This window comes from Ranitomeya variabilis, chromosome 2 (assembly GCF_051348905.1).
Source record: "Ranitomeya variabilis isolate aRanVar5 chromosome 2, aRanVar5.hap1, whole genome shotgun sequence".
In the NCBI taxonomy this organism is placed as follows: Eukaryota; Metazoa; Chordata; class Amphibia; order Anura; family Dendrobatidae; genus Ranitomeya; species Ranitomeya variabilis.
Window position 1 is genome coordinate 993,441,564 of NC_135233.1, and position 23,353 is coordinate 993,464,916.

The following is a 23,353-nucleotide window of genomic DNA, read 5'->3' on the forward strand; positions in this document are numbered from 1 at the left end:
CAATTAGCAAGGGAAGAGGTAAATTAATCAGACAGCGGAGTCAAGGATGGGCTGGAGAGGTACTATACTGTTAGCTAGAAGGCCACAGAGGAGGATATTGCAATAGTCCAGGCAGGAGATGATAAGGGCAGGCACTATCAGTTTATTATATTCGGGATTGAGGAAAGGACAAATTCTAGAAATATTTTTGAGCTGGAGGCAGCTGAATGTGGAGCTTGGAGGTTGATGTGTTCTTTGAAAGACAGGGGAGAGTCAACAGTTATTCCAAGGCAGTGAAAATGTGATACAGATCTCATATAATTACAGTCCACAGCTAGAAATCTACAATGTTTTGGCACTATCTGTTTATTCCACATGTATCTTATATTTCATCTCATTGACCAAGGTTTCCTGTCTTGTCCCAAAACAGTATAAGAATTGCTCATAGGAATCCTCCTTTTGGGGAGCTTTACAACGTACAAACATTTATGCAGGTTCACCTAACGTTCATGTACTTCCATAATTTTAACTTTTTTTTTCAATTTAATTTAGAGAAAACTGGATTAAGTCAGTATTTATGCCCGGAGTCTGCTGCATTTGATGCTGTTAGTTCTTTCCATCTGCTCAGACCATGTGCAGCCTGAGCTATGACTGCCAACACAGTCCTGGTAGCTAAAAGATTATTCATCACAATGCTCTGCAGTTTTAGCCCATATGTCCATGTCTGGAGCACTCATGTGTCTCATTCTTTGCATCACAACTACTACTCAAAGTCTCCAGACTGACCTTTTAGAGGATATAATAGATTTTAAATGACTAATTAACACAACCCAATTTGATATATTTTTCTCCTGTGGTAATAAACACATTGCTGATGCCGTATAACTACCTTGTTGCGCTGAGTCTTACCATGGTGGATGACCTGTGATATGAAACTGTCTTCCACAACCTCACCTTCATACCAAAGTTTGTCTGTTCTTCACACAATTAAGGTCTCTTACACACCTATTTCTGTTTCAGTTAATGACCGTGTCTCAACCTACTTATGACAATGATGATCATTATCACCTGTTTGCTATAATTCATTACTTATACACCAGACTATAATCCTTCTAATTTTCTAACTATGTGCAAGTGTATTGAGAAGAATTGATGCTTTGATACTATTTTGAAGGCAAAGGATGGTCCCACCAAATATTAAAGGGAATCTGTCAGTAGGTTTTGCTATGTAATATGAGAGCAACATGATGTAGAGTCAGAGTCCCTGATTCCATCGATGTGTCACTTACTGGACTGCTTGATGCAGTTTGGATCTAATCATAGTGTTCTTTGCTGCAGATCTATCAGTTCTCTGAATGCTGAGCCCTGTATATCCCCACCTACAGCACTGATAGGCAGATTCCTGTGCAAGCTGCCAATAAGTGGTGGGGGCGTGTTCACACAGATTAGCTGGACTGTCTTGCATGTGACACCTAGTCTGGCACAGATAATGTCCTGGTGATAAAACAATGATTGTATTAAAACTACACCAAGCTGCTGAGCAAGTGATACATCACTGCAAAGAGGAGCCTCAGGCCCCTACATTATGCTGCTCTCAGATTACATAGCAAAAACCTGCTGAGAGATTCCCTTTAATTTGGCTTAGTTTTTTCTTTTGTTCATTCACTTTGCATTTTGTCAATTGATTAAAAATAAATTATTTACATTTCTATTTTTTATACCATTCTTACTTTGTATCATTTTCTCCACACGTGCCTAAAACTTTTGCACATTACTATTTTTCCAATCAATGGGATCCCTGATCCTAAGAGCCCGTCTTGAATGTAGCAAAGGTGCGCATGTACGGTCTCCTCCTATGCATTATCTAAAGACTGCAGGGAATAGTAAAGCGCTGTAGTCACTTTCCCATAGACAATAAACGTCTACGGGGTCTCGGCAGCCATATGCCCAGCAATATGCACTCCTGAAAACTTGCGATTTTGGGAATATCCCCTTAATTCGTATGGGAGATGAAGGCTAGGCTGTATATCTCTATATCATAGGAGACTAATTGCTGGAAAAATTATTGCTGGCTACAGGTACGTAACTATAGTGGGTACAGGGTCTGCAGTTGTACCTATGCCCTGGACCCTAAGGGGGCTCAAAAGGTGTTTTTGGTCCATATGAGAATACTAATAAATACTTGTGATAGTTGGGAGCCTTGTTAAGAGATATTGAAATGGGGCCCACGAGCTTCAACTTGTGCCACTGGTTGGCTTAGGGTACGTGTCCACGTTCAGGATGGCCGGCGGTTTGGACGGAGCCGCAAACCCGCTCCGCCCTAAGCTCCACCCCCTTCTGTAGATGCGATGATGCCGGATGTGTTCATTGCACACATCCGGCATCATCGCACCCCACACATAGGACCCTGTGTTTTACCTTGCGGCGGCGCAGCGTCGCCGCAAGGTAAACGGACATGCTGCAATCTTAAAAGACGCGCAGCATGTCCGGAATCGCAGGGCCGCTGGGTGCGTGTTACCACGCATAGCGGAGACGGGATTTGATAAAATCCCCTCCACTATGCTGTAACATCTGGACGCTGCGTGTTTGACGCTGCGGCTCTGCACAGTGTCAAACACGCAGCGTTTCCTGAACGTGGAAACATACCCTATGATAGAAAAGTGTCAGAAGACATAGACCTCGATTCAGATGATCAGTCACCTGATTAAAAGTGGCTAGTTTTGCTCTTATTTTATTTGCGCTGTTCTGCTACTTATTCTGGGGTTTTTTTGGTTTTTTTCCTTTCTTAATCAGCCATTCGGTTCCAGAGTTATGGTCCTATTTATTTAGTGCTAATTTTTGTGGTGTTTATTAAAGGACATTGCTCACGGGATCCTCTGGGGGTGTCTTTGGGCTGCTCTGCATTATTTTCTTGTTGGCTCGCTCCTCATTGGTCAAAAACATAAAAATCTGCCCTACAATAAAAAGGACAATATCTCTGAAACCCAATGGCGGATTTAAAAAAAAATTAAAAACAGGATACTCGGGGAACCAGAGGGAATAAAATAAAAACAAAAAGCTGACCACTTTCGACCTGGTGACCGGTCCCCTCTAAGACCAGAGTTTTGTACTCCGATCTTAATGAGGGGTGTGCAAGAATAAGATGCACAAATTCTTTATGAAGAGCACGCCACTTAATGAATTCGGCACAGCTTCTAAGCAGTGTTCACCTCCTTGTGCCTCTTCAGAAATATTACTCTATTCAGGGTCTGGAGTAACATTTCTGGAGTAAAGTATTTCGCCCACCCTTCAATTTGATAAGTGCCTCATCCTGGCCTGGCGCCTCCACAGCTTTGCCCATTTTGTTGACGCTGCTTTAAACTGGTGGATAACGCCGAATGTCGCACAATTTTTGAGAATTGGACCTGGACCATGGGCTAATGGCTGATTGTGTGTTTTAGATCTTACATTTTTACATTCCATGTAGTGGGAATGTGAGTGTTTGCATCCGGAGCAATAACAAATGAAAAGCCCTCCATTAATATGAGATGCCGAGAGCTATTTGTCTGGAAATGTGATGTACGTTGTGGACAGTTTGTATACGATTCTCCCTGCGGAGACACACCAGCGTGACTTTCCTATGTATAACAAGTTTAGCTTGCATGTATACAAAATGTGGGTGTCACAAGCGACGAGTGGTTTGCTTTTAGCAATATTAAACAGCCAGTTATAACTGTGCTTAAAACTCGCCAAACCGGTACTGTAGACGTCTCCATAATGACGGAGTACAGCGCCGTGTACAATAGCTGTCTCGTGTTTCTCCATACATTAGAGAGTAGAGGCGGCACCAAGGAGCGCACAACTTTCTCAGGTAAAGCATTTTATATTTCTCCCCAGTTTGTAGATTTCTTTTCTTATGCTCTGTACCAGCTCTAATCTCTTCCCCTGGTTTGATAACCTGGATGCGGTCCATACACCGGGCAACGTAAACATGGCGCATCCTTCCCTTTCATTCTAGTATTAGTAGTGATAGGCACATAGTAGTACGGCGATTATCTTGTGGCTTTTCCACAATGCTTATATTTGTACTGGGATTTAGAAACTTATTATGAAAGAATAATGGATTTGTGATACCGGGGGAACAATAATGTACTCCAGATTTAGGGACGATCTTATGATATGTAATGTGCTGGAATAACATGGTCATTTTACGGTCTATACCCCAGTCCTGTGGATTAAAGTTATAGTGCAAATGCAGAAATTCAGGCTGGTACAGCCCAATGTGAGCCATCACTGTCATTTTGATGAACTACAACATTGCAACGTGACTTCAGCTGTGCTAAATAAGACGTGTGGTTACTATAAGTGCCTAGCTGTAGGACAGTCACCATGTTCTGATCCTAGGAGCCATAACTGCATGGGGATGGCTGTTTCTACATATATGAATCTATATAGACTGCTATACAGGGGCATCACTAATAGGTGCAGGGGTTGCCATCGCACTCGGGCCCTGGAGTCTACGGGAGCCCAAAAGGTCCGTTTGGCCCATAGGAAAAGCCTATTACTATTAAAGACCTGCAATAGTTGGGGGCCCTCTTTGCAATTTGGCATTGGGGGCACAGGAGCTTCAAGTTACGCCATCTCTATATATTAATCACATAATGAGACGAAACATAGACAAGAGGCAGGTAAAATGTTACAGCAATGGTAGCACATTACAGGAGATTCGTTATAGGAGTCCTTGGTCATTATTTGCCAGTAGAGATCATAGAATCATAGAATGTTAGAGTTGGAAGAATCCTCCTGGGTCATCTGGTCCAACCCCCTGCTCAAAGCAGGATTCACTAAACCATCCCAGACAGAAGTCTGTCCAGCCTCTGCTTGAAGACTTCCATTGAAGGAGAACTCACCACCTCTTATGGCAGCCTGTTCCACTCATTGATCACCCTCACTGTCAAAAAGTTATCTAATCTCTATCTTCTCCCTTTCAGTTTCATAAATGAGAGAACCTGAACTTTAAACTTAAGGGTTTTGTATGAGAGAGAGGGAGGAGAGATAAAGAGCCAGAGATTTTCAAGCTTCAAAGTTGAGGTCCACATTGATTTCCTTGGTTTCAGGTTCAGGTTTAAGTTTGGGTACAGTTCTGATACCCAAACTGAACTTTGGACTAACGTTTGGTCGAACCCGATGAACCCAAACTTCCACGGGTCCGCTCATCCCTAGTTGCCAGGCCTTACTACATTTTGGACTATATGATAATTGCATAAAAATTGAGAATTCGGCTATTTCTATTTCCTCCATGAATGATACATGATGTGGAGCTAATAAATGCGAATTCTGTTCCTCTTCATTTGGTAACACATAATGAGTCACTATGGGCTGGAGTCTTATGAGAAATCTTCCACGAATTACATATATATATATATATTACTGTGTTCACGCCAGTACTGTGTCACCTCTGTTTAATATGAAGACACCAACAATTAAGAAATAATTGAGAAGATATTTCACAAAACACATTCAGATACGAGTCACCGATGTTGTCAAATTTAGAAAACTTTTCTACGGACAACTACAAATATTGATAAAGACCAATGGATTTGACAAGTGTATTATTAACTAACAGAGGCCTAATATAAATCTCCTGGGCTCTGGTCTGTAGCAGGACCCCAACTAATATGTGCTATTTGAAAAATTGGTGTTTTCTGTGGCTTCTGTCCGAGATGATTATGTAATTAAAGGTTATTTCCAGGTTAAAAATATAGATGGGCTTTCAATATCAGACTGGTGGGGGTCAGGCTCCCAGTATCCCCATCAATCAGTTGTTTTCACCTCTATTGGGGATCAGTGAAAGGAGGTGGAACAGTACAGCTCCTTTGACTGGCAGCTTGAAGAGGTTCTCCAGGCTTAACATATTGATGACCTATCCTTATTAATTAAAAATACCAGATCGGTCAAGGTTTTAAATCCCCACTCTACTGGAGCTGCAGTACCCTAGAATGGCCACTACACAGTGAATGAAGCTGTGCTGAAAGTAGCTGATCGATGGGGGGTGCAAGACCTCAACTGACGAGATATTGATGGTGCGTAAGGATAGGTTATCAAAATCTTACATCTGGAAAACCTCTTTAAGCTGTCAGTACTAAATTGATAATGAATGTCATACTTCAGTTAAATTATTATCAATATAATTTTCCTCTCTGAAGTCACAATTTGCATATTTAATTTCCCAGCGAAGCATTGACCAGCCTTAAAGCCTCCTCACCCTGACATGTGACTCTCCATAAGGAGAAACGCTATCCCTTAGACCCCAGTCAGAGGCCTCTAACCCAGCCAAATCGGATCTCCTGCTTTGCACTGAGGAGGGGCAAATATCCCTAAACAAGTGTCTGCAAATTGGGATTCTGGTTTGGCTTTTATTCTAAGTCATGTAACAAGGCTCGTTAGAAGGTCAATACTGATTTGTAGGATTTCTCCTTCCAACAGGTAGTACTAGAGTTCAAGTCCTCTTTCTCTCTGAAGACATCATTTGCATATATCATTTTCAGTCATCCTATTTGGAAAGTTATTTTAATTCAAATGACAGACTGACTCCAGCCCACATTCTTGTCGCTTCATAAATATTCCGTTTTCTTACAGGAAACAGAACAAGATAGTGATTGTCTATATATACTGTATGCCAACTGTCCCAAGGTTGTCAGGGCTGTCCCAGGCTTTTGGAAATTGACCCGTCAGATTTGAGGTTCACCCATGAATGGCAGTATTAGGGGTGGCCCCGTGTGAGGCCGGGACAGGACTACAGCACCCCTAATTTGCCAACACTTTACAATATGCAGTGTATGACCATCTCCATTCATCAGTATAATCGTCGTCGGTCCTCCAGAGCAGCAGAGCCACAGAATCCAGAGAATTACTAGATATCATCATGTCTAGTACATTGCATTTTAATAAAGTACTGCATTATAGAAGGTTGTGTAAGTTCCCTGTGTACAAGGAGTCAGCGATACAGAACTACAGCTTACAAGAAAGGTGTCATTAGATGAGATGCGGGCTGGCATGTTCCTGGTACAAGTTCAGACAGAGACTCTGGGATTCCTCACTGAAGAATCTCCGGGGATAAGTCTAAATGTTCAGTAACTGGAGATTATGTGATAAAAGGTAACTGGTGCTGCTCGTCTTATTGGTTATTCAATCATTAAATGACTATCAGAATCATAGAATCATAGAATGTCGGAAGGGACCTCCTGGGTCATCGTGTCCAACCCCCTGCTCAAAGCAGGATTCACTAAACCATCCCAGACAGATGTCTGTCCAGCCTCTGTCTGAAGACTTCCATTGAAGGAGAACTCGCCACCTCTCGTGGCAGCCTGTTACACTCACTGATCACCCTGTCAAAAAGTTTTTTCTAATATCTAATTATCTAATTATCTTTCTATGGAGCAAGGTCAGAAATAATGGGGTCAAATAACACAGAATAGGAATTGGGATAATGCAAACAGAGTGCACATGGATGACAAATGAAAAAAAAGTGTTTTCTGGATGAAAATTTTAAGATTTTTTTTATATATGCTTGTGTGACCCCTGCCTGAGCCACTGGTTTATAGTCAACTGGACAGAAACGTCCTGCAAAATATAGTACACCTTGTAAAATTATAAAAAGCTATTTAAAGGGAATCTTTCAGTAGGCTTTTGCCACCTAATCTGAGCACAGTATAATGTAGAGACAAAGACCCTGATTCCAATGATGTGTCACTTACTGGGCTTTTCGCTGTAGTTTTGTTAAAATCAGTGTTTGAGTAGCATGCAATTATCACTAGAGGATGTGTAAACCTGCTGCTATGTAGTCCTCCATATTCATAAGCTCTGTATAACCCTGCCCCCATCGCTGATTAGCAGCTGTCTGCTAAAACGCACAGAAAGCTGCCAATCAGTGGTGTGGGCGGACTTATACAGGCCTCAGCATTTGAGAACTACTAGGTCTGCAGCAGATAAAACAGGGATTTTATCTAAACTGCAAAAAGTCGCTCAGTAAGTGATACATTGCTGGAATCAGGGTCTATGCCTCTACGTTATGCTGCTCTTAAAAGTAGTAGCAAAAACCTGGTGATAGATTCCCTTTAACCAATTCACGCCACGGCCCTTTTTCGTTTTTGCATTTTTGTTTTTCGCTCCCCTCCTTCCCAGAGCCATAACTTTTTTATTTTTCCATCAATATGGCCATGTGAGGGCTTATTTTTTGCGGGACGAGTTGTACTTTTGAACGAAACCATTGGTTTTACCATGTCTTGTACTTGAAAATGGGAACAAAAATTCCAAATGTGGTGAAATTGCAAAAAAGTGCAATCCCACACTTGTTTTTTGTTTGGCTTTTTTGCTAGGTTCACTAACTGCTAAAACTGGGCTGCCATTATGATTCTCCAGGTCATTACGAGTTCATAGACACCTAACATGTCTAGGTTATTTTTTATCTAAGTGGTGAGGTTAATAAGTGGCTCAAGAATTGGTGTAGGAAGGAGGGGTTTGGGTTCCTGCAGAACTGGGCCGACTTCTCAGTTGGCTACAGGCTCTACACTAGGGACAGGCTGCACCTCAATGGGGAAGGGGCAGCTGTGCTGGGGGAGAAAATGGTTAGAAGGTTGGAGGAGTGTTTAAACTAGGGATTGGGGGGGAGGGTATTCATTTTATAGGAGGGGAAGATAGTGCAGATAGAGACCTGGGCACAAATAAGGAAGTTGGGGGTGGCGGTGGCATGGGGGGTGGGGTTAGAACAGTTAATAATTTAAGAAAGAATAGAGGTCCAGAGAGGAACATCAAGTGCATGTATACTAATGCCAGAAGCCTCGCCAACAAAATGGATGAATTAGAACTAATGTTGTTGGAGCATAATTATGACATGGTGGGGATATCTGAGACGTGGCTGGATGAGAGCCATGACTGGGCTGTTAACTTGCAGGGCTATAGCCTGTTCAGACATGACCGTACAGATAAGCGAGGGGGAGGGGTGTGTCTATATGTAAAATCTTCCTTAAAACCCATCCTGCGTGATAATATAGGTGAATTTAATGAAAATGTAGAGTCCCTGTGGGTGGAGATAAGGGTAGGGGGAAAAAATAATAAATTACTGATAGGGATTTGTTATAAATCTCCAAAAATAATGGAAGCAATGGAGAATATCCTCGTAAAGCAAATAGATGAAGCTGCGACTCAAGGAGAAGTCATTATTATGGGGGACTTCAACTACCCTGAAATAGATTGGGGAACAGAAACCTGCAGTTCCAGCAAAGGTAATCGGTTTTTGACAACTATGAGAGACAATTACCTTTCACAACTGGTTCAGGACCCAACAAGGAGGGGGGCACTGCTAGACCTAATATTAACCAACAGGCCAGACCGCATATCAAATATAAGGGTTGGGGGTCACTTGGGGAATAGTGATCACAAAATAATAAGTTTTCATGTCTCCTTTAATAAGATGTGTAGTAGAGGGGTGACAAGGACACTAAACTTCCGGAGGGCAAATTTCCAACGGATGAGAGAGGATCTTGGTGCAATTAACTGGGACGATATCCTGAGACACAAAAATACACAAAGAAAATGGGAGACGTTTATTAGCATCCTGGATAGGACCTGTGCACAGTATATACCGTATGGGAATAAACATACTAGAAATAGGAGGAAACCAATATGGCTAAATAGAGCTGTAAGGGGCGCAATAAGGGACAAAAAGAAAGCATTTAGAGAATTAAAGGAAGTAGGTAGTGAGGAGGCATTAAATAAATACAGAAAATTAAATAAATTCTGTAAAAAGCAAATCAAGGCAGCAAAGATTGAGACAGAGAGACTCATTGCCAGAGAGAGTAAAAATAACCCCAAACTATTCTTTAACTATATAAATAGTAAGAAACTAAAAAATGACAGTGTTGGCCCCCTTAAAAATAATCTGGGGGAAATGGTGGATGAGGATGAGGAAAAAGCCAATATGCTAAATGACTTTTTTTCATCAGTATTTACAAAAGAAAATCCCATGGCAGCCAATATGACTAGTGATAATAATTCCCAATTTAATGTTACCTGCTTAACCCAGCAGGAAGTACGGCGGCGTCTAAAAATCACAAAATTTGACAAATCTCCGGGCCCGGATGGGATACACCCCCGAGTACTGCAGGAACTAAGTACAGTCATTGATAGACCATTATTTTTAATCTTTAAAGAGTCCATAATAACAGGGTCTGTACCACAGGACTGGCGTATAGCAAATGTGGTGCCAATATTCAAAAAAGGGGCAAAAACTGAACTCGGTAATTATAGGCCAGTAAGCTTAACCTCTACTGTGGGTAAAATCCTGGAGGGCATTCTAAGGGATACTATACTGGAATATCTGAAGAGGAATAACCTTATGACCCAGTATCAGCACGGGTTTATTAGGGACCATTCATGTCAGACTAATTTGATCAGCTTCTATGAAGAGGTAAGTTCCGGACTGGACCAAGGGAACCCAGTGGACGTAGTGTATATGGACTTTTCCAAAGCTTTTGATATGGTGCCACACAAAAGGTTGTTACATAAAATGAGAGTAATGGGGATAGGGGAAAATATGTGTAAGTGGGTTGAGAGCTGGCTCAGGGATAGGAAACAAAGGGTGGTTATTAATGGAGCACACTCGGACTGGGTTGCGGTTAGCAGTGGGGTACCACAGGGGTCAGTATTGGGCCCTCTTCTTTTTAACATATTTATTAATGACCTTGTAGGGGGCATTCAGAGTAGAATTTCAATATTTGCAGATGACACTAAACTCTGCAGGGTAATCAATACAGGGGAGGACAATTTTATATTACAGGGTGATTTATGGAAACTAGAAGCTTGGGCTGATAAATGGCAAATGAGCTTTAATGGGGATAAATGTAAGGTCATGCACTTGGGTAGAAGTAATAAGATGTATAACTATGTGCTTAATTCTAAAACTCTGGGCAAAACCGTCAATGAAAAAGACCTGGGTATATGGGTGGATGACAAACTCATATTCAGTGGCCAGTGTCAGGCAGCTGCTACAAAGGCAAATAAAATAATGGGATGTATTAAAAGAGGCATAGATGCTCATGAGGAGAACATAATTTTACCTCTATACAAGTCACTAGTTCGACCACACTTAGAATACTGTGCACAGTTCTGGTCTCCGGTGTATAAGAAAGACATAGCTGAACTGGAGCGGGTGCAGAGAAGAGCGACCAGGGTTATTAGAGGACTGGGGGGTCTGCAATACCAAGATAGGTTATTACACTTGGGGCTATTTAGTTTGGAAAAACGAAGACTAAGGGGTGATCTTATTTTAATGTATAAATATATGAGGGGACAGTACAAAGACCTTTCTGATGATCTTTTTAATCATAGACCGGTGACAGGGACAAGGGGGCATCCTCTACGTCTGGAGGAAAGAAGGTTTAAGCATAATAACAGACGCGGATTCTTTACTGTAAGAGCAGTGAGACTATGGAACTCTCTGCCGTATGATGTTGTAATGAGTGATTCATTACTTAAATTTAAGAGGGGACTGGATACCTTTCTGGAAAAGTATAATGTTACAGGGTATATACACTAGATTCCTTGATAAGGCGTTGATCCAGGGAACTAGTCTGATTGCCGTATGTGGAGTCGGGAAGGAATATTTTTCCCCATGGTCCCATGGTGGAGTTACTCTTTGCCACATGGGTTTTTTTTGCCTTCCTCTGGATCAACATGTTAGGGCATGTTAGGTTAGGCTATGGGTTGAACTAGATGGACTTACAGTCTTCCTTCAACCTTAATAACTATGTAACTATGTAAAAAAAATGCAAAACTTTGCGGCTGGAAGCGGTAGTTAAATGCCGCTGTCAGCGATTGACAGCGGCATTTAACAGGTTAATAGCGTCGGGTGAATCGCGATTTCACACACCGCTATTGCGCACACATGTCAGCTGTACAAAACAGCTGACATGTCGCGACTTTGATGTGGGCTCACCGCCGGAGCCCACATCAAAGGGGGAGACACAACATGCGCAGCACTAGTACGGTGCATGTCGTGAAGGGGTTAAACATGGGAGCATATTGGTGAAATTTGACACTGTCTGTCTAGCAGTATGAGAAACACATTTCTATCAGAAGTAGTCGCGGGAAATCCTCTCCACATAGTTCTGATGTAAGACTCAAACAATGTCTGCAAATCTTTCTTAGTGTATACATTTTTTTACTACAGGCCTAAGAACTAACATTCATGTAGTTCCTAACTTCCTGGCTCTTGTGGCCAGCGCTGATCTCTGCCAACACAGAGCAATCACAGACCACTCCTGCTGGTGCTCCTTTACGCTATCGTCACGCCAACAGAGCAGAGGCTTCTCTTTCGCTCTGCTCTGTTGACGGGGCATGACTGCCGATGACATGCTGATTGACAGCTAGCTCCCCGCTGCCTAACTGTGGGGAGCCGCCTGTCAATCAGCATGACATCGGCAGTCACAGCCTGTTGTCAAAGCAGCCCGAAAGAGGAAGAGCTGCAGTAAAAAAAAAGTAGTCATGGACAACTCCTTTCAATATGATATTTGAAAATGTAATATTAGTCCTTGAGTTGTCATCTTTTATTCACACAGTTCTTCTTTACTACTTTTTCAACATGACTCCCAGTTTTCCCACACTCCCCTCATGTAATATAAGAGAACTCTATGTACAGTATAACAACAAGAAGTATTTAAAAAAATGGGGAAACAGCTAAAACTAAAAAAAAAAGCCAGAACAGAACTTGTTAAAACTTAATAGAAATTTGCAACTTGATCAGACAAAATGTTTTTATATTTTTCTTACGTTTGGGGGTAAATATCAGAACTATGGAATGACATTGTTTTCTTAGTAACTGGGATATTTGAGTGATGATGAATTAAAAGGCGAAGTGGTGACTTGCTTTCTAAGATCTTCGTTGTTATGTCCCATTGACTTGTATGAAGAGGAGAGAACAATTGATCCTTACATTGGATTACTGAAAGTGTTTAGATTGTAAATTCTCGAGAACAATCAGGCCCATTACATAACCAGAAGTGGTTACAACCTGGTGGATTGCATTAGGTTTGATGAGTCTGGCCTCTCTCTGTGTCTACACAGGTAATAATAACTCAGCTGATCAATGATCGAAACATTTTTCATACGGTCAGTGTCCAAATTACTTGTCTTCTACATGAGGTTCCAGCAATTCCGATAACAGAACATTGTTATTGGGTTCCATGAGTATGACCACGATTATTTTGTATAGCTTTATTATGAATATGCTAATATTGAATGACAGAAGTAGAAAGAGGCCCCAAAGGTCAGAAAATTCCCCTATTCTTGCCATGGTTTACTACTAATGGCAGAAAATCCTGCTGTTTGTGCCGACTTTATGCCTGGTTAATTGGTCAAAGACTATTGAGCCAATTCCCAAGGCAATTTCTACAAATGCAGATTCTCTGGAGAGGGGAAGGGCCTTCAGGTCAGGGCCTTTTTAGCAACCCGGTAGTAAAGGAAATGGGACTAAAGTGGGTTGTGACCCCTAAACAAAAGGTCCACATGATGATTTCAGCCAAAAAAAAGCCACCATGTGATTGAATGGAATGGGCATATCTTTTTTGCAACATCTAGCTATCTAGCTATGTAACAGGTGCTTAAGATTAAAGTGTCTGCTTTATCATGGGGGGATACATAGGCAACAGGTTAGAAGGTCTTTTTGTTGGGAACACAGAAATCAAAAAGATCTGTAATATACGGTAATCTTTTATTTCAACTGACCATTATATATCCAGATTTTGATGTTTGTATTATTGCTACCACTCCCAATATCATCACAGTTTGGAGGATCAACGTTGGGGTGGAAATATACAGAAGATGAGCATGATACCACTGTGAATTGTTTTTCAATATGGAGCACTTCTTGCACATCACAAATCTCTGAATTATTCTGTCTCTTTCTTCTGGGTGGGTGTAATCCAGGTTCACTTTGCATTGCCAGTGAATATAGATTATACATCACTCCTTCCCAGTGGTCAGAGGAGGCTGAGTGCAGTGAAGGAAGTGGTGGGTTTACTCCGTGAGCGATCTCAATGAGTTGAATAGAGGCTATATACAGAGTGAATACAGATTACCCTCCGCAGTAAATAAAGTACGTGAATTAATTTATCTATGATCCAGGCATGAAATCTTACAATGTATAACAGCGATCTATATCAAAAAAGACAAAAAAGCCAAGTGCTCATAGGGCATCATCCTGTTATAAGAGTGATTGGAGAACGACTCACCTGGTGAGGTTGTACCAGGGTACAACAACTGAATTCACAGTGATGCTGAATGGGGAGCTGCAGCTGCCAACAGAACCTTATAGAAAGAAGTATCCTATGAGAAAACCATATCCCAGGTACAAAAGATGAACTGTTTTGAGGGTGCTGCAGGTGAGAATATTAAAGGGGTCTTCCCCACAAAGTTCATTTTCATCATTAGATGTTTGAATAATAAGAAGGTCAACAATTGGATGTGAACAAGAATGTTCCTGTGCTGAGATAATCTTATAAATGTGCCCCTGCTGTGTACTGTGTAATGGCTGTGTCTGTGCAGGAACATGGTCTGGTCATACCACAGCTCCTGGGCAGGGAAGGAAACAAAAGAGAGTACACAGACAGGCCAGACGCATCTGCGATCCCATGCTGTCTCAACCGCTTTTTATTAACTACCGACTTAATATTCTCAACTGCAGCACCCTGAAAACAGGCAGTTTTTTTCCACTTGGGATAACGATATATAATATGTAGGTTTATGAAGAATGAATGTAATATTTTCTATTAAATAGCAAATAGGTGCATTAGTTTGAAAGAGTGGCAGCGTCTAAAAAAGATATTGCCAATCAAAGCAAGTGTTATGTTGTCTTCTTTTTTGACATTCTGACAAAGAGCTGGGACGCTTTATATAAAAAATATGTTTAGCTTAAAGAGGTTTTCAAGTTAAATACATTTATCACCGATCTATCTATTACATATATGATAAACATGGGGTCACCATCAAGCATGACAACCGGTGTTTCAATTTCACATTCCTCCTTTCTTCAGCTAGGACTGACTTTAGAAGTGTGGTCTTCTGATTCATTCAATGCCTATGGGACTGTAGGGGACTGAACTTGGTTATCTTCATCAGTCCCTTAGACACTGAACGGAGCGGCAGTGGTCATGTGTGACCATGCCACTTTATTCAATCCTGACCAAACGATGAAGAAGGTGAGAAAAGGACCTTCATTCTTGTGATTGATTGGTGTTCAATTCCCATATTTTTCCTTACTTCCTGTGAATAGGAAATGTCTTTTGTTGAAAAAATATCCCTTATTATTGAAAAATATATTTTATTTCTTCCTCATCTTACACCTCTTTATCATTACAGACCCCAGAAATAAATGAAGACACTGAAAATAAAGTAGAATTTAATGACGACAGAAGTGCCGACCAGTGTACGCTTGACTTTGGGTCTTACAGTCCGGACCAAGATGAAGATTATTTTGAAACTAGATCCTACTTCAGCGACAGTCCCTCTGAATTAAAAAGTGAAGTATTTGAGAGCATTTCCGACATTGAATCTATTGCTAGTGATGCGACAGATGAACTAAACAGGACAGATTGCATTTTATTAGACAAGGAGGAATCTGAGTATTCAAATTTTACTAAACTTCAAGGTGGCTTTTATTCAAAGAGTTTGTACCTCCCAAAAGAGATCAAATGTAGCCAAGAAGATCAGACGGAGGACTCTTCCGGTTTACAAACACAGTGCCCATCTCCTCTGAAAAACCTCTCATCTGAGCTCAGTGAAGAACAAACTGTGGAGAGAAAAAATAAGGATCTTTTTACTCCAAGTGCAAATTTAAGAGATGATACAGAGAATAATAATGTAGCTTTCAATGGGTTGCAGCACAATGTGACAGTAATAGAGGAAGGCCCTAGTGGTTCGGTGGTGTCTACAGAGATACAGACAAATACAAAAAGGAGAGTTAATGTAATTTCTCAGTCAGAAGGTTGTCTAACTTGTGCACGATCAGACACAACTATCGTTGCCTCTCACCAAAGTTTGCCTAATATTCATTTTAGAATTCATAGCCTTAATAACACTGCAGTAGAGTGTGGTGCAAACAGGGGAGAGATAAGTACGGAAAAGCCATTCTCTGAAAAAAGTCATAATCTGGACAAACCTTCACCCTGCGTAGATCAGGTCTATGGAGATTTAATGAGGACTCCATCAGAAAAACCAACTCAAGTTGACGAGTCTAGTCTTTACCAAGAAAACTGGAGGCACAGTTCCCATCAACACTGGGAACCAACCAGAGCACTTAATGGATATAACGCAGGGCAAAACCAACATAATCATTCTCTTGCTAATTATAATTCAGGCATAGGGTGTGGATCTTTAGAACCTGACATATGTAAAGATAGAGAAAATAGATTCTTGGTTATATTAAACTCCACAAAAGCAAATAAGAGCAATTGTAAAGAAAAATCATCTGCAAAGCCAAATGTGCCTGACTGCAACATAGATGAGGCAAAAAACTGTACGGTAGGTAATAATGACACTGCACAAAACCACATGACTATCAAAGAAGAGTCCCATCAGGAGTCAGATGCTGTCAATGATTCTTCTAACAAATCCGGTCTTATTATCATATCCATACAAAGGACAGATGCTCAGGCAAAAAGGAGCAAACCCAATGACATCCATCTTGTAGGAGAACATAGTATGCAGCCTGGTTCTGGGCCATCGCACAATTCACAAGAAAACAGTGAAATACTCAGGTCCTACAGTGAAGATTTAGTCAAAGAAAAACTTGTCAATAAAGATGTAGTCATCATAGATAGTATTGATAAAGAGGAGAAACATTCCACTGAAGCAAAGCTAGATATGAAACCTTCTCTTGAAATGGATGCTGATTTTATGGCTATTGAAAGAAGACAAGTTCAACAAAGTCCTCAAATGCCAAAGGACAAAGTAGTAGATCACCCTGATCCCAAAAGAGCCAATCAAGAAGAAATTATTAGTCTGGATCCAGACTATATGATTTTAGCTAATGTATGTGATTTAGATGAAGAATCCATTATGGAACAAACTGATTTGTTAAATTCTGTCAAAATACTGAATGATGACCAGAGTGACGAAAGCACAGATAGCTCAGAGCATCTAGCATTCAGTTTCTCAGATGATGATGACGACGACATAGAATATGACAGTTTACAAAATCTAGAAGGTAAAAACGAGGACATGATAGGTCATATATATGACTCGGCTTTTGAAAGAAACACAATAAACATGGACTTGGATGTAATGGTTGAAAATGATGAAAGCAATGACTGGAGCAGCAACAGCTGCACTGAAAACGAACACTGTGGAGATATTATTGGCACTAACCAAGTGGTGGAAGAATGTAAAAATGTGGATTCAAATGACAGATCTTCAGGATTGCCACCAATTTTAGAGGTTCCTCTAGAAAGCAATAAACCAGCCAAGTCAGAAAGTGACACAAAAGTAGAAGATAAGGCTGAAAGGACAGTGAATAATATAGAAAGCAAGCATTTACACTCTCTTACACCTCCGCTTATAGCCAGTAGACAGATAGTCAATCTATGTAGAGATGAACACTCTTCAGATCTCTCTGATGATGACTTATATGAGAACAGCTTTCTCTACAACAGGAGTATGAGAAAAGCTTCAGGATCAGGGAGGATTGACCTGGAAAATTTTACCCGACTCAGAAATGATGTTTCAACTGTTAAGATGCCAGAGCCACCCGAACCAACCTACAGCCAAGATCTTCCGAAGCTCCAATTAGACAATAATGATATAAAAAATAGTAATAAAAGCACAGAAGGCAAACGGTTAAAAGAGAGACTATCTTGGGCTCATAAGTCATTCTCAAGCCTTTTTGATTTTAAAAATCTAGAAAAAGAGAATACAGCTCAAAACATGGATTCTATCACTAAAGATGAAAGGAAAAAGCTCAGACCTCATCAAATGTCATGGAGAGCCTTACGAAAGAACAAGGAAAGAGACTCAATCAAAAGACTCAGTGTATTAACATTATCCACACAAGATATCAACTCAAGCAAACCAAGGAAGGAATCGAAAGAAAAGATTGATACATACGGTGACAACCATTCATCAGTGGTCCCAGATTTACTCAGTGGTTCCAGCTACACGGAATTCAATGACAACTACCAAATGTCTATTTCACCAGAATCTGCACATGAGAATGTTGATATAAGAAGGTCTGCTAAGTGTGGAGCCACTGCAAATGCAAGGAATTCATTTGACCAGTCTATGACCTGTACAATATATAATCCAAGTGAACCTTCAATGATGAGACAATCGTCAAGTCTGTCCTATGGAAATATCTACTCCAATGCTGTCCTTAACTCAATGCCTTGTCGACCAATGAGTCCAAAACCCCAAAGTCAATGGCCTAATTATCAGCGTAAAAGCCTTCGAAATTCCAGGGCCAGTGCCACCTCCATGACTTCTTTAGGAACCTCTTCTCCACTGGATGCTTATTTGGACTCAGCTGAGGCATCCATGGTATTTAAACCATGGATGGTGAATTCTCTAGAGAATGAAGCCCTGAAGGAGGACAGCGGGATCAGCAGTCAGTCCCAAGCCAGTATATACACAACGTCTTCAACTAGCGACATACTGAAGGAAGATGTAAGTACAATATTGCTTTTTTTCAAGTATCACTATATTTTTCATGATAGAATTTAGAATTACACAATATACTGCTCATGGTACAAAAGGGGTTGTCTCATTATGAGTTTTCAGAAATGTGCCGCTCCTCTGCCTCCCACCTTTTGCTTGCTAAGGGGCGATGCCCTCCTGATGGTTGACAGTTCGGCCCAGTGGTATGGTCATGCTGCTGTCCTGAACTGAGCACTTTCCCATGCTAAAAACAGAAGTGCAGGGAAACTCAAGCTGAAAATTTCTAGTGATCCATCCAGCTTCAGATAAATACTTGTAAGCTCTAAAGTAAAGAGTTTGCAAGCGAGCCCTCCTTGCTTAGGAAACCAACCATCTCTGATATGATACAGAGGTAGCCAGTTTTCTAGACAACAAGCAGTACAATGAACAGTTAAAAATCCGTCCTTACTTGAGAATTGAGAGTATTTAAAAGTGAGGTACAATTCAAAGTTGCTTATTTTTTACAAATACTTTGAAATTTTACCTATTTAACAAGATGAGGAAACCTCTTTAAAGTATTCTAAGTCCTCAGAAAATCATGTCAAATCATAAACACCTAATGGCACGAACAGAAAGAATAATCTCAAAGGAACACAGATATCTGGTAACATTTTACACTATTAAAGAAAGGAAATTGTATTTTTCATTTACCAGATATAATGTTTGCTTTTCCAACTACTTAAAGGTAATTTTTAAAATAAACGCTTCTATAGGGCAGCACTGTTGATTTTCAGCGCCGGGGTCTTGGGTTCAAGTCCCACCAAGAACAATATCTGCAAGAAGTTTGCATGTTCTCCCCGTTTTTCCATGGGTTTACTCCTGGTTCCCCGGTTTCCTTGCACACTGCAAAGACACACTGATAGGGAATCTAGACTGTGAGCCGAATTGAGCACAGTGATGTCTGTAAAGCACTGCTGAATATGATGGCACTATATAAGCATGATAAATAATAAATTCGTTGTTGAATTCTGAAAAGGTTGGTCTTTGGGAAGTCAGCACTTTAACTGCCAGTAGATGGCGAAAGAGGCCAAAACTACAAAAATGGCGAGGAAAGAATTGCCGAAGTTTTCAAGTGCTAGCAGCTGAGACCTTTGTGCTATTGCACTCACACTTGCTGGTCACTAATGAAACTGCCTCTTGCTAAAGGTCATAAATGTATTATTTTGGGTGAACTCTTCTCGTGCCTGTTATCGCTAAATTTTAAAATTCAAAACATTCTGATGTAAGAAAATATTTTCATTGACTTCCTTCCTTATCAGAATTCATTTTGGCAGTTAAAAAGTGAACGTATAGATCACATTTTGATTACTCTCCATAAATACCTGTCAATTAAACCTCGCAGCGGTTTTCCCACAAAGTATATTTTAATGAATATCTATTAATTGGAATAAATTAATTTCCACAATTGAATGTGTTAAAAAAAAGTTCCTGTGCTGAGATAATCTTATAAATGAGCCCCTGCTCTGTATTGTGTAATTGCCGTGTCTGACCGTGCAGGGAGATGGTCTGATCATACCACAGCTTTTAGGCAGGGAAGGAAGCAAATAGAGGATATAGACAGGACCACTCGAGATCACAGATACTGCTTTTTGTTAGGTAAAATATTTCCTAGCCTGTTGAAAAACAAGCAGCAAATTTTTTACCTCACAGAAAGAATCAGCTGTGATCCCGTGCTGTCCTATCTGTATCCTCTCTTTTGCTTTCCCCCCTGCCCAGGAGCTGTGATATGATCAGACCATGTTCCTGCACGGTCAGACACAGACATTACACAGTACACAGCAGGGGCACAATCATAAGCACTGGTCTATGAGCCTGAGTAGGATAGCCGGGTAGACCCCTCCACTCAAATGGGGGACAAGGCATTCCCATTCTCATTCTTGGTAGTCCTCTCAATTGTAAGGGTTGTCTAAGATTGATTCTTATCATGTATGTACAGGATAACTATGGGTTTCACCACTGGGATGCCCACCGATTTGAAGAAGGAAGAGGTGGCATGCATGTTACCGCTTCAATCATTGTCTATAGGAATGTCAAGGATAAGAGAATATACCACTACATTGAAATGGGGGAGATGGACCCCCTTATGATTGGTAGTGTAAGAGCACCTTAAAGGCTTGTGCAGACGACTCTATTATTGGTCCCAGTGCGATCTGACAAGACATCAGTTCACACCCAGACCGATGTTATTGTATGGGGCCATGCACATGTAAGCTTTTTTTTCTCAGGCAGAACCGATTCTGAGTAAAAATCACAGCATTCCCGAGTTTGAGACAATATTCAGATCGCACTTTGCCATGAAAGTCAATGAGTGCATGGAAAACATCAGACTGCACTCGGTTGGCATCTGAGAACAGTTCACTTTTCATGGACTGACACAATAGAGAAGATGGAGACATCCGAGAGAATCGGAGCACAGGTTGATCAGAGAGTGCTTTGCATAATTGTCCTGATTCTCTCGGGTGAGACAATATACGGTTGTCTGCACCAAGCCTTAGGGTATGTTTCCACGTTCAGGATTGCATCGGGATTTGGTCAGGATTTTATGCAGGTAAAATCCTGACCAAATCTGCACCTGAGGTCACTGGCAGGTCACCTGCGTTGTCCTTGCGTTTTTTCTGCAATGTAAGGACATGCTGCGTTCTTAAAAGACGCGCCGCATGAGAGTTTTCTCGGGTGTGCCGCATGCGTTTTTTACTGCATAGTGGAGACAGGATTTCATGAAATCCCCTCCACTATGCTGTAACATCTGGACGCTGCATTTTTGACGCTGCGGCTCAACGCTGCGTCAAAAACGCAGCGTTTCCTGAACGTGGAAACATACCCTAACACTGTTTCATTTGTATATCAATTAAAAAGGCCCTGTCAATTGTCATAAGTGTTTACCTGGTCTAACTAACGCTGTTCTCCTTAATCTGACAGTACTGTGTTTCTTTTTCCTGCGCTTCACCGTTCCCTGAGATATGGTTCCCTCTTTCCAATATGTAAATCTAGTCTTGTTTGTCAAGAGGGAGAGGTGTTCGTGAACATATGGACAGGAAAGAGTTGACCACCCTCACTTGGCTAAAAAAAAGACTAGATTTAAACACTGGGAAGAAGTGACCACACTTCAGGAATGGACAGGTGCAAGAACAAAAAAAAAACACAACTCCAAATTTAGGAAAACAGTTGTATTTATGGTTAGTGACAGGCCATCTTTAATTATTTGGATATGGGAATTTTCAGATCGGTATTGTCTTACATACCTTTCACTTAAACTGATACAAACAGGATACTAAACAACAAAACCAACCAACAACTATAAAGGTACCGAGGGAGAAAGTCCTTCAGAAGAAGAAGACCTCTGAGTTTCTGGTGTTCACATTTCCAAACATGGACACGAGTAAAACCTGCACATTACCCATGCTGACATCAGTGGAGCACGGGAAAGACTCAGAGAACAGAAATACTAGACTGCTGTTCAGGAGCCTCAGCTGTGATGACCTATGGGTAAATCAGAGAAAGCAGGAGATGCAAGTAGACAAGCCAGAAAGCACAATTCAAGGAGACAGTCACATAAACAATCAGTCACAAGTAAGAATGGCGTCCATCCTGCCGCTCTATCCTCTGCTGTCTTTGGGCTCCTTTTTCTTCTTTTCTAATCTTTCACGTGAATCTTTGCTATGGATGAGGGATCCACAATGGATTTAGTTACATGTCCTTGGCCAGACATAGTAAGACAATCCTATCTCCCGACAATTTATTATGCTGACTTATGTAACAGTTTGCTCTCCAAACAAAAAAACAATATTTGCACTTCTCCCAATTGTTAGCACTTGGTATTTTTGAGTCTGAAACCAATTACATCACTTCTCCAACTTTGGGCTTTTCATTATGCTGAATTTTAGTGAAATGCCATTTATGGCATCTCACTAAGTCATTTTCATCTTTCTTGAAAAGAACTTCTTGTGCAATCATCAGTAGTGTATCAAGTTACATCTTATTTTAGAGATGAACCTTGAATCCACGCTTATGAAATTGGTGGTGGTATTATACAGCTTTATGGTAGCCATAAAGGTGCAGCTTGTAGGCCATTTCCATAGATAACATGGCGATTCTCATGTTCTCTACTAATTCTGGTGTCCAACTCAAGGATGGATTTTTATTCTGCTATAATTGAATTTTTACCCCTTAATGACCGCCAATACGTCTTTTAACTGACCTGAGATATAAGATAATAGCCTCCCCATACAGGTGACAATCCAGCAGCTGCCGGCTGTACACTGTAGCTGACAACTTGCTGCATCAGCCACGATCAGTGTTTGCACCATCCAAATCTGTTTAACCCCTTAGATGCTGCTGTCAATAGTGACTACATCATATAAATGGTTAACAGAGTGTAGGGGCTTTCTCTTTTTCCCAATTGGTGCCCTCAGATCATGATTGTGTGGTCCTGATGTTTGCCATGGCAATTTATGACCAAATAGCGGCCTCAGAGTCTGACGGCTGTTGTAACCTGTTCAGAAGTTAGAGGCATTTAGGTGGTAAAAATACACATTTTCATTTCTGTCATGCCACTTTCCATTAATTCCTGAAAATCACCTGAAGGGTTAATAAACTACCTGACTGCAGTTTTCAATATGTCAGGGGGTGTCGTTTTAAAAATGCTATGACTTTT

The 23,353-nt window shown here is 40.9% G+C and overlaps 2 protein-coding genes across 2 annotated transcripts in view; both read left to right on the top strand.

Annotated features, from left to right (window-relative positions):
- LOC143804021 (uncharacterized) overlaps nt 1–16,537 on the top strand; it is a 104,474-nt gene extending 87,937 nt beyond the window's left edge. Inside the window, exons 2-3 of the mRNA XM_077281768.1 lie at nt 15,373–16,428; nt 16,514–16,537. Of these exons, the coding sequence (XP_077137883.1) occupies nt 15,373–16,428; nt 16,514–16,537 (1,080 nt within the window). The remainder of the gene's footprint in view (nt 1–15,372; nt 16,429–16,513) is intronic.
- The window catches only part of ARHGEF4 (Rho guanine nucleotide exchange factor 4), a 128,502-nt gene continuing 121,665 nt past the window's right edge, over nt 16,517–23,353 (top strand). The window contains exons 1-2 of the mRNA XM_077291096.1: nt 16,517–18,669; nt 21,967–22,269. Of these exons, the coding sequence (XP_077147211.1) occupies nt 16,564–18,669; nt 21,967–22,269 (2,409 nt within the window). The 5' untranslated portion in view covers nt 16,517–16,563. The remainder of the gene's footprint in view (nt 18,670–21,966; nt 22,270–23,353) is intronic.